Source organism: Passer montanus, unplaced genomic scaffold (assembly GCF_014805655.1).
Source record: "Passer montanus isolate IOZ18808 unplaced genomic scaffold, ASM1480565v1 scaffold21, whole genome shotgun sequence".
Classification (NCBI taxonomy): Eukaryota; Metazoa; Chordata; class Aves; order Passeriformes; family Passeridae; genus Passer; species Passer montanus.
This window is the reverse complement of record NW_024366703.1, coordinates 7,331,196-7,343,004: the sequence shown is the minus strand read 5'-3', so window position 1 is coordinate 7,343,004 and position 11,809 is coordinate 7,331,196. Positions and strand designations below refer to the sequence as shown.

General features: G+C 49.7%; 1 protein-coding gene across 1 annotated transcript in view; it reads right to left on the bottom strand.

Moving 5' to 3' along the window:
- Positions 1 to 6,078: 6,078 nt before the first annotated feature.
- Positions 6,079 to 11,809, bottom strand: part of INA (internexin neuronal intermediate filament protein alpha) — a 6,326-nt gene continuing 595 nt past the window's right edge. Inside the window, exons 2-4 of the mRNA XM_039709061.1 lie at positions 11,567 to 11,805; positions 7,980 to 8,104; positions 6,079 to 7,422 (exon numbers count right to left, since the gene is read on the bottom strand). Of these exons, the coding sequence (XP_039564995.1) occupies positions 7,149 to 7,422; positions 7,980 to 8,104; positions 11,567 to 11,805 (638 nt within the window). The 3' untranslated portion in view covers positions 6,079 to 7,148. The remainder of the gene's footprint in view (positions 7,423 to 7,979; positions 8,105 to 11,566; positions 11,806 to 11,809) is intronic.

Here is an 11,809-nt window from a genome sequence, read left to right as displayed (position 1 = left end):
CAGTATTTTCCATTATCACTCAGGGGTTTGTTTTCAAATTTATAGCTCTGTGCTAAAAAATCATTATCAGTATAGTCACATTTTACATTGCAAATTCACCCTTAACCCTGGCTTGAACTTCACATCCACAGAAGGGCTCATGTGCAGAGTTTAACAGCTGTATTGAAGCTGATAGTTAATTCAAATTAATGACATTCTAGGATGCATTTGACTTGCATAGCCCCAAGAGGGCTGTGCTGCCACTGGCACTAATGTCAGTGTCAAATTCTGATTTTCAAAAAAAAAAAAAAGGCCTCCTGGATATCTTCAAAGGATTTTCCTGTAGGGTAAATCACATGCCAGCTAAAATGCTGAAGGCAAACACTCCCTTCTTCACCCTTTTGGTGGCTTAATGAGGAGCATTGAAGGCCTGTAGCTGTGGTGTTTTTGATATGAATGCTTAGTGACCTGTTATTTCCCTTTTGTCCACTTCTCTCTATTTCTTCCTCACCTGCCTTCAGAAAGTGTATTTTTAGCACAGTTTTCCTGGCTGAACATCCTGCTTTCTTCCACCTGAAGGCACTGATGTGTTCCTTCTCTCCAGAGCTGCAGGTCCCCTGGGGCACATCCGTGCAGCAGGGTGACCTTTAGCTATTGCCAGGGCTGAGCTGAGGCTCTGTGGTTTCCTGCATAATCAGCCTGCTTGCTTTAAAATGTGCCAATCTTCTCTCAGCTCTGCTGCTGCTGTTTTATTTCTGTTGGTCTCCTTTTAACCTTGGCTTGCCTCCAGCCACTCTTGGTGCTGATGAGAGAAGAGCATCTGTAACAACAGGCCCTCTATGGGATGGCAGCTCTGCCCTCGTGGGAGATGAGCCAGCCTTGTGCTCTGGAAGTGGGGAAGGTGTGCTTGGACTCATTCATTATTTTACAGACACTATTGTTTCTTTACTTGATGATTCTGGTTTTCCTTTCTCATTGTCTTTTTAGCAGCATCATGGCTAACACAGAGCCTTATTAAATACTGCTTATAAATGCAGCATAATTCTGAGTTCTGTGCAGACCTGCTAATTCCCAGCAAGAGGAGATGATGAGCCTTAGTTTCCAGATTTCTTATAAATGCAGAATCAAGCTACAGTTAAGTTGTGAGCGGAGTCACATTGGTTGCATTCTGCCTGTTTTCTTTGTGTTCAGGTTCAGTGTAAGAAAATAAGGCTCAAGAGGCTGGTGAAATGTGCAGCTGAGCCCTCTAAGCAGAGGGGACCTGCACTGGCCAGGGATAGCTGTCATTTGTGTCCTGAGCACAGGAGTGCACCCAGCCTGGCTCTGCACTGCCACCAGGCTGTGGCACACATGAGCCAGGGGAGCTCTTACAGCTCATTTCTATAGATATTAAACAACCAAAGAGTTTTATTGAAAAACCATTCAAGCTTGTCTAATACTAGTCCATGTTGCATTTATTTTCAGGGAATCATTAATCATTTATGTGCAATGACTTACATTAATACATTTTTAACAGTCACTAGGAAAATTACATCCCTGGCATTTCTGGTTTTACTTTTTTTCAGTGTGGAATATCATTAGTATGAAATTTGTGGTCAATATAAATGAGTGGAGGGATTGAGTCTATTAAGAGATAAAGCAGTTTTTATGTATTGCATGCCTTTCTTTTAAAGAGATTGTTATGTGCTCCCCACATTGTTATGTGCTCAATATACTCAATAGAATGCACCGAGGGCCAGCCTGAGTATTTAGGTTCTTTAAAATGTACCTTTTAGGCTCTCATAAATATCTGCTCTGTCATAATTCTCCATCTGAGAGATGGAGAAGTGTTGCAAATGGTGCATTCTCTTCACTTCTGCTTTTTATTTCGTTTTTCTACCTTGTGGTTCTTCTGTAACACTAATTAGTTCAGTAGAAAGAGAAGCAAGGTGGCCACAAATGGAATTTTACCACATCATCTTTAAAAGACCTTATTGAATGAGCCAAAGGATATTTTCATTGACTGAGGTTTCAGAATGTTGCCATAGATACAGCTTTAATCACTGGACAGGTTGAATTTAATTTTTTTTGAGAGAGAAATGGTAATCATATCTGAGGTGAAATGCAATATTGATTGGCTGCCCTGCAACTGCAGAATTGCTGGAGCTGTGTCACCTTCTTTATTGGGATTTAATGTTAAACAGTGGATTTGTGTCAAATACAGCAGTGGTCTGCAAAAGAAATGTTTCCCAAAGTGAAGTGGAAAAGAGAACTTGCGTTTTCTAATTGTGTGGTAAAATAGTCTGTTTGGAAATGGAAGCTTAAAATGTCTGTTTTCTTCCAAAGGAAACATTAGCAGTAAAAAAGTGGGTGGTGGACACTTTGCAAAGATTGAGAAGAATTGTGTGTTCCTGTGAGAGCTACTTTGGAGCCCCTGGTGTTGAGGCATCCATAACCTCTGTCCCCTGAATGGATTTTCTGGTGTCCAGTAGGGGAAGCTCAGCTTCTCAGTCCACGAGGATGTGTCACCTGCCTGCCTGAGAGCCTGAAACTGAGAGGGGTTTGGTGTCTTTGAGACTTCCAGGGCTCTCAAATGTGGCTGAGGTTAAGCTGATGAGCATAAGAAATGATCAGGGGAGGATGTAGGGGGTAAAGAGGACATGGAGTCACAGTATAATCCTGTAATCCTTGCTTCCTTAAGAATCCAGCCTTAATGTTTTGGCTTGCTGAATCATTTTGACTTGCTTCAGGCATTCTTATTCATACATCTCTCAGGTCTCATTGGTAGACTAGGAATTTGCTAATGAGGTGTCATATCTGAGGCTTAGGGCTTTTTTTTTTGGGGAGGGGGGGTTGCTTCTTTATTTGCAATTCCATTGAAAATTTGCTTAAACTTAATGATGTTCTGAGCCTCAGTGCAAACCATGTTTTTCAATCTGATCTCATCTTTTCCAAATGGCATCTCCAAACAGCTTTTTCTTACAGACCACACTTGGGTCTGCATGTGCATCATCTCAGGGGATGACTATGTGTCTGTCAAAGCATTTACAAGGCTGCTCTGGACACTGGAGAGCCAAGAACTTGTTTCTCCTTGTGCTCCTGGCATGCAGGCAGGCAGCAGCTGCCTCTCAATCCAAAGGCAAAGGAGCAGAGTGACCCTACTGTGGTAGGAATGGACTTTGGGCCTCTGTTGTTTCAGAACAACACCTCAGAACATCACCTGATAAAGCACCTCAAGAGCTTTGCTGCCATCAGCAAGTGAATATGTACCTGGGGCTCTGGAATTGCACTCTGGCATTTCCTGGGTATTTCCCTGCTGTCTAAGCAGATGTTTAACATGGACACTGTTCCTTCTTCATGTTATGCTTTATGTCAGTTCTGGTCAGCACAATGTCTGCTTTAACAAGGATGTAATTACTTATCGCAGAGTTGCAGGCTCATCTCTGGTTGAGCTGGGTTTTGGATGAAGACCCCTGCACAATCTGGAGGAGTGCTTTCCCCCCAGCTCTGCAGCCCTTTGGCTCAGCTGGAAGCGCTGGAACAGACCAGGGTCAATGAAAATACTCCCACCCCACCCCAAGCTGTGCCCTGCTTGCACGTTGTGCTGCATTTGCCAAGTGATCCTGATTCCCACAGGCCTCTGAAGTCTTGCACGAATGAGCTGGCACTGCTTGTGCTATTTTGGCATAAACTCTGCTTCCAAGTGTCAAACCCCAGTGACGGGGACATTTGATCATTCAGAAACATCTGTTTGGCTGCTGTGTTAGGGCTCTGTGTGGGTCACTCACTGCAGGAAGAAGCTCTTTATTCCTTAAAGAGGTGTCTGAGCCAAGAGCTGGCAAAGGGAGAGTTGGCTGGACCCAGCCAAAGGTGCCGGAAGAGACTCTGCTCTGAATTGCTTATTGATTCCTTCTTGCTGAATGACAGCATTCTTCCCCACTCTGGAAAAGATGTTTGCATTCCTGCCAAAGGAGAATTGGGGTTTGTGGGTATATTTTTCTTTTTCTTTGGCTTACTTTTTAATGAATTGCAGCATCTAGATAAATGTCATTAGCAAAACTTCTCTGCGTGCAGCAGCTTTGTCTGTTTTCAAGGAGCTCTACATCTCCACTGCATGGGCCAGCATCTACATCCAGGGGAAAAAACAAACAGCCAGGCCAGTGGTGGGAATTTGTCTGTGTGGAAGCTCAAGCTCTCCCCAGCATAAAGGTGAAGGAAAGGCAGTATCATGGAGAAATAGCTGTGCTCTGCTGCTTCCTGAGCTGATGGTGCTGCCCGTGTCCACAGCTGCCTTTTATCCAAGAGGTTTTATAGAGGTATAAATCTTTCAACATCTGCAGTGTGACTCACTCCTTCCCTCTGGCAGCCTGGGTGTTTGACCCAGTAAGAAAGCTGGGACCACAAAGGAGGATTTATTGTCCTATTCCAGCTTATGGATTCACTGTAGAAGCCTTCTGGTGCATATAAGCAGGCAGGTAAAAGGAGGCACTCTGAGGAAGATAGCACTGGAAAAGGAGGCCTGGGTGGTGATAGTCAGAGGTCAGCACTGGCAGCATATTCAGCCAGGCCTGCCCCACTTTGCTGTCATTTTTCTTCTCATAAAGGAAAGAAAAGTGTAGATATGGGCCTCCCTCTGTCACCTCTGGAGTTTAACACCATGAGACAGCATCAAACTGCTGCAGAGCTCCAGAAATGCAGGGAATCTCTGGGCTGCCCCTCGCACTGCAGCCATTTTCCAAAATAGTTTCTTGTCCTTCCCACAGCTCCTCCATCCTGCTCCACCACTGCAGCTCCTTCACACTGATATCACCAAAGTAAAATTTCCAGCTTCATTATTAGCATCCAGTTAGCTGAGCAAGCAGGAATTCTGACTGAGGATTGTGCTGGGAACAAAGGACAGGTCAGGCTGCTTACGCTCAAGGGACAGAAAGCAGCAGTGCTGGGGAGCGTTTGAGATTCAGAGTACATTTAATTAGCTGCACAGTCACATCTGCTTTTTGTTCTCCCTATGGACTGGGAGAAATACTGTGTGTTTGCATTTCCTAACTGACAGCCCAGCCAGGAGATATTTGGACATTTCTTGATCTTGTTTTGTGTACCAGTGCCTTGCACTTAACTCTGCAAATGCTGGCTCCCCCAAGCTCTGCCTGGGCACCCCAAGTTGCTCTGTGCTGTTCTGCTGGGGGCTGCTGGTCAGCTGCACTGCTCCAGCCATGCCTGGGGCCCCTCCCCTGCCTCTGGAAAATGCCCCTTGATTCACCCGGGCTGCTGGTCAGCTGCACTGCTCCAGCCATGCCTGGGGCCCCTCCCCTTGCTTCACCCACCTGCAGGGCTGCCCTGCCTGGGGCTGTCACCCCACAGTGAGCAGCCTGTCCATGGTCCCCGAGGTTACCAGTGTGACAGGATCAAGGTGTAGCCATGGTAGTCCTGGCCTGCAGCTCTGATGGAGAAGCCTGTGACTTTCACACTCTGTCCCTGGGGCTCTGGGGCAGATTGCCACGACATGGTGCAACAAAGCACAACAGGGCCACCCAGCAGGAAGCTGCTTTTTCTCTCTACAGGCACAAGTCAAGCAGAATGTGTGCATTTTCCAAATATAAACTACTTCCGGTCACAGCACTTGTAACTACTGGGTTTACTTGGGAGGTGGGTGCACCCTCTGCTCTTCATCTGCTCTTGTGTAATTCACTTTATCTTCAGTTGTGCACAGGCAAAGCACAAGGCTGTTTCTAACCCCCGAGCACACAGGCAGTGTGCAGAGGAAATCACAGGTACCTTGGGACTGAACTGTCAGGGGTGTGATGCAAATCACAGCCTCAGAGTTCATTTTCTGAGCAAATGAGGGTGCACTTGGCCGTGGCAGACCTTGATCCCTCAGCCAGCTGGCCATGAACTCTTCCACCGTGACAGGCGCCTGGGGTGAGCCCCAGACGTGCCCCACTGCCATCGGTGGGTCCAGCCTTACCTTGCATCCCCAGCAGGAGGGGCTGGCAGCTGCACCCCAACCCCAAGTTCTTTGCAGGGGCCCAGAGGGGCTGCTGGGCACTGGACCAGCCGGGGGCCAGACACCGACGTGCGTTCCCAAGATGACGCAGCAGCAAAGACGACAAAACAGCTCAGTTTGATCCACACAACTATTTCTTTTTTTAATTATTAACTTGTGCCTTACAATAGAAGAGGAAAGAGTGCGAGCAAACAATTTGCTGGTTCCAGGAACTACTCTGGCAGCACCGCAAGGGCAGCGAGGTCTGGTGCTGATAACCCTGCCGGGGCACTGACACACCACGCGCGGCGTCTCCGGCTCTTGCAAAAGCGATCGCTGGCAATTTAAGGCATTGAAGGAAACCTATGGTTGTTAAATCCTATATCAAATTTGGCACACATTGGAACAGTTGGAGCGGAGACAAGGATGCTTTGCGGGCTGGTGTTCAGGAGTCCTGCAGCTTCCCAGTGCTGGCTAGGGCACGATGCTAATAGGCACGCAGGGTTTTCATGTGAAGACTGTGCAGCCTAACAAGGAGCCCTCAGAGCCTCGTATTTAGCATAGTGGTGCCTTCACCTCCAGTGTAGCAGTTCCCTGCCCTGTGCCTGCTGCATGTGCCTGGCTTGACTAGTGCTGTCAGAAAACAAGATCTGTCAGTACAAAGAAAAAGTAACATTCCTTATAGTTCAAAACATACGTGGCTGAGATCAGATGTCAGGTGCAGTTACAGTCCAGTATGGCTATTTCTGTGCTTCTAGGGGATGGCTACATTTTGAGGAGTGGGAAGTTTAGCTGTACATGGATTTGGATAATTGATGAAACTAGTTACAGTAAACATGTTGAGTTGTTTCCCTCCCCTCCTGGGAGAGCTGGCTCAGCAGCCTTCCCAGCCGGCTGCCCCTCGCCCGCCGCAGGAGGAGAGGGAGCGTGTTACGAGTCCATGTGCCACCACCACAATGACCAACATGCATCTCTAGCTACCTGTCCTGTGTGCCCCCACCCCATTTAAAAGGGAGCAATGTGCCAAGCTCGGCCTCTGTGTGGCAGGACCCGCAAGGAAGCCATCCCTGGTTGGTGTCCCCGAGGGGGTTTGTGTTTTTAAGGGAGGCTTCCTGCGAGCCCAGTGCAGCTTTGTGCCCAGAGGAGCAATTTCAAGGCCGAGTGGAGACTGTTCCCCCTCAAATGCTTGTGAACAGGGTCCTGATGGTTACATCTTTGCATTGGCAAGGATTCCTCCATGCAGGTTTAACCTCCCTCTTTTCTTGACAGAGGTTATGGTCCCCTCAATCACCTCAGCCCTGCTGGATGATATTTTAGAGGTCACTTTAATAACCTCTCCTTGCTCCTCCTCTTTGAAGGACAGAGTAGAGGAACTAAAGCTCCTTGGCTGGAAGGAATAAGTGGGGCTGGGGAGGGAATTGAGAGATGGAAGGCCGCCACTTCCCATGTTGAAGAGGGTCTCCTCTCCCTCCAGCAGCTTCCTGCAAGCACAGCACAAGGGAAGAGGTTAGTATGGAGATGTGAAACATCTGCAAAACTTGAGAGCATGTTGTGCCCTGCAGACAAGTCCAAGCCACACACAGTTCACACTGCACCATGAAACTGAGTCAAAATCATATTTTGGTCAACCATTTCTGGAACACTTGCAATATGGGGTACATGAGAGCAACTTTCTCCCTTCTTTCCTCTCCAGAAACAACAGGAAAATAAATACCCGAAGCACAGTCTTTTGCATCTACTTTTAACTTTGCAAGAGAAACAATTTTCCAACCCCAACTGTCCCCATTAAAAAATACTGCTTCTGGGATGGCTGAGGGAAGTGGTTCACAGCTGCTAGATCAAGGCAGGACATGGAGCCATGGCTGCTCCCAGGCAGGAGTATGGCAGATCCAGGTGGGGGAGATGAACAACATGCTTGAAGTGCTCCTGGAGTGTGTACCCAAGTATTTTCTGGGCCCTTGAAAATACCACAGCCTAGTGGGGTCAGGGGATTTGGCTTGGGAAGTGTCCTGGTAGAGCAGGAATAGAGCAGCCTTACCTGTAGGCAGCTATCTCAATATCAAGGGCCATCTTGACATTGAGCAGGTCTTGGTACTCCCTCAGGTGCCGAGCCATCTCATTTTTGGTGTTCCGCAGGTCATCCTCCAGCTGTCCAATGGTGTCCTGCAAATGCAAGGGTGCTCAGCCCTGTGTTTTGGAGCAGGGACTTATCCCACAGTCCCACTCTGCTCTGCCCTTTGTAGAGACAGGGAAGTTGCAATGGACAATTGGTCCATGGTGGCACATCCCACCAGGGGCTTGGGACCATGAAATCTCATGCCAGCAGGGATGGAGAAGCAGGCAGAGCACCAGGCCTGGCTTGTGAGAGTGTGCAGTGGGGGAGGCTTTAGCCATTGATGGATTCATGTAGTTTCCCATCTGCAGTGGGGTCTGTGAGATGGGCAAATAGTGCATGGTGGTGGGACCCCTCAGTCCTGTGGGGGGACAAGGCAGGCTGCTACAGAGGGAAGTCTTGGGCTTAAATGTCTTCAAAGTAGAGGCAGTGGCTCAACCAGACAAGTGAAAGCACCCTGCACTGCAGCAGCTGAGAAGAAAAGCTGCAGTCTGCATCTGCAGGGCTTAAGATGGGTTGGGACATGCTTCCAGGAGGTGGAAGGAGAGGTGCTGCTGCCAGGGGTCCCCTCCAGGTGGGGAAGTCTGTCACCTTCCTGGGAAAATGCCTCAGAGCCTCAAAGTGGGGGATTCTCAATGCAGGGATTTGGGGAGATTACAGAGACAGGGCCTGCCCTGCAAGCGCCAGGGTGCTCAGCTGGACAATGTCCTTCTAGCATCCTTCCTGTCAGCTTTGCTGCCTTTTGTCCCTTATAACCAGTTTTACCTGTGATGTGGAGGACTCCAAGGCCAGAATTCCTGCTAACAAAGGAGACTTTGATATTTTCTTCTATTTTTTTTCTCAGAAAACAAGCAGTCTGTATTTTTCCCACCTGCATCTAGGTATCTAAGTAGCAGCTTGAAAGCAGTGAAACCTGCTCCCATAAGGCTCTTCCCAGTCAGGTTTCCCGCTGCCAGCTGCCCCATTGTGCCACCAGAGGAGCGTGATTTGGAACAGGAATGAGTCAGCAGTTTGCACTTAAGCCACGATGTAGCCCTGCCTACAGAGCCCTGCAGTGGCCACTGCCCACCTCCACTCTCCTGCATCCCCTCCCAGAGTCAGGACTTTGCAATTACTTCCAGATCCTCTGTTCCAGCAAACGATCTCTGTCCTGCCACATCATCTTCATCTTGACCCCTTCCCACTCCTATCATGTCCCCACTTCCTCTCCTGTCTAACCTTCCTCGTGAACAGTGCAGAGGCAATCAAAGCAGGTGGAGCTGCCCACGGAGCAGGGAGCTGTGCTCACACTGATGCAGTGGGCTCCGTTTGAGCAGAGCCCCTCAGAGCAGCAGCTCATCCTGAATGCAGCACAGAGCTCGTCACAGTCGGATTAGCTGGGCACAGCCAGCCTTGCAGGATACTCAGGAGCCATCCTTGTGGTCTCTGCCTTGCCCTGTGTGCCCTGACCATTTTCACAGCAAAAGATCTGCAAGAAGCTGTGCCTCTGAGGAGATCATTGGGGCATTGACTGAGAAGCTGCAGGACATGGCTGCTGCTGCTGTAGGGGTTAAAGCCTCTGCTCCAGTGCAGACAGACTGCCGCTGCACCCAGCCAGGGCAGGAAGGAATGACTTGAGCTCATCCCCACCCTGGGACAGCTCCACTCTTGCTGCTGTGACTCTTTGTGCCTCCAGTCCTCTTCCCTCTGCCTGTAGTCCACATGAACAAAAAGCTCTTTCAAAACTGATTGTCCTTGTTCCTGATCTGCATCTCTCTTCCACAACCCAGCTCTGCCAGCTGGTAGAATAAAAGTCCCTTCCTCACACTACTGCAAACCTGTCCCCTAACAAAAAGCTCTTGCAGGTTGGTTCAGATTTGACTGGGCAGCCCACAATTATAGACATGCCTCTGCTTTAGCAGGATCATTTTGAAAGCTCAGACAATAGGAATATTCTCTTTTAAGACACACTTCCAACCTTGTCCACTGTTTGCAGCCAAGGAAATTACTTAGCTGATACCCATACACATTGCTCAATGGACTTTTAAGTATTGCTACACATAAAGTAGATCCTGAGGGTCATATATAAAAAAGCACTGCTATGCTGTCACTAAAGCAATTTCAATTATGGTGCTGTTTAATCCAGTTGTTTAATTTTTTTTTTCTCCAATTGATAGGTTGCTCCCAGGACCCCTCTTTCAAATGGCATAAAGAGTATTTAAGAAGATTACTGTGTATAATGTTTTAATTATGGATAATATTTTAATTGCCTATTTCCACAAAAATTGTTGACCACCTCAATTATTCAGGAAGCTTGCAAGCAGCTTGGAACAAAGTCACGAATTCTAGAGCGCCTGGCAAAATTTGGCCTTGGAAATGACGAGGCATTACTTGGGTCCTTCACGTATGATTAAAGCAGTTGTTTCAGTATTTAGAAGGAAATGGCTTGATTTAGAAACCACAGATCATTTAACAGCCATATAATAGAACAATCTCATGATTCATTTTATTATAAATCATGAACATTTCCCTGTAGCAAGAAAATGTGGCAATACTGCACTAATGGAACAAGAGATATGGAGCACTCAGTGTCTGCCTCACATGAGTCTTTCCACAGACATAAAAAATGCTGGGATCTGTCTGCCAGTCCAGACTTAATCTTTGCAGAGCTCCAATTTCTGCAGTGCAGGTGCCAAGAGCTAGCCCACAGGGCAAAGGGCCAAGCCTGGGCAGACAGCTTCGAGGAATTGCCCACAACGATGTGTAGGCAATTTTGGACCTGATCCTTAAGGGACAGGGCCGGGATGGATCGATTCCCCAAACAGCACTACCGTGTGCAGGATGTCCCCTGCGGGAAGGGAGCTTTGGGAGGGGTGTGCCAGCCTGCTTCCCCAAAATCTGCCCTGTGCAGTTTTGCCTCTGCATAAAGGGTGAAGGCAACAGGCAATGCCGTGGTGGGGCAGGATCTGCGTGCAGGGCAGAGAGGCACAGTGCTGGGTGGTGGGAAGGCTGCAGGGATGCCTGGCGCTGCGCAGCGCTGCAGGGGCACTGCCTGCATGGGTGGTGCTGCACTGCCTGCATGGGTGGTGCTGCACAAGGCAAGGGGGGTGGGTGCCGTTCTGTGCTGGGGGTGTTCGTGTGGCGTGGCACTGATGGGGACAGTGCAGGCGATGGTGCTCAGCGATGTGGGGCACTGCTTGGGGCCGGGGGGTCCAGCACTGCACAGAACTGCGGGAGGGGCTGCTGCAGGGGACACAGCTGCGCTGCAGCATCTCGCAGGCCGCGACGATGCTCAGCGCTGCAGGACCAGGGCAGGGAGCGTGCGGGGACGCAGGCACCGGTACGGCACCGCGCCGGGTGCGTGCGTGGGATGAGATTCCCGGTGCTACACATTACAGGGGGTGGCCGCTGGGATGGATGTGCCGACATGGTGCGGATGGCGCGGGAGGAGGATGCTCGGTGCCGCCCAGTGCCCGGCGCTGCCCGGTGCCAGGGGAGGGCACGCTGACGGTTCCCGGCGCCGCCCGGCTCACCTGCAGGCCGGCGGCCTCGGCGTTGTGCCGCTCCTCCAGCTCCTGCAGCTGCCTCTCCAGGGACTGGTGAGCGCCGCGCAGGCTCTCCATCTCCACCAGGCGCGCCTGGAGCTGGCGGCGGCACTCGCCGGCCTCGCGGCGGCTGGCGCGCACGGCCTCCTGGCTGCGGGCCGCCCGCTCGTGCAGGCGGGCGCAGCGGGCGCGGTACCAGTCCTCGGCCGCCTGCAGGTTGCTGCCTGCTGC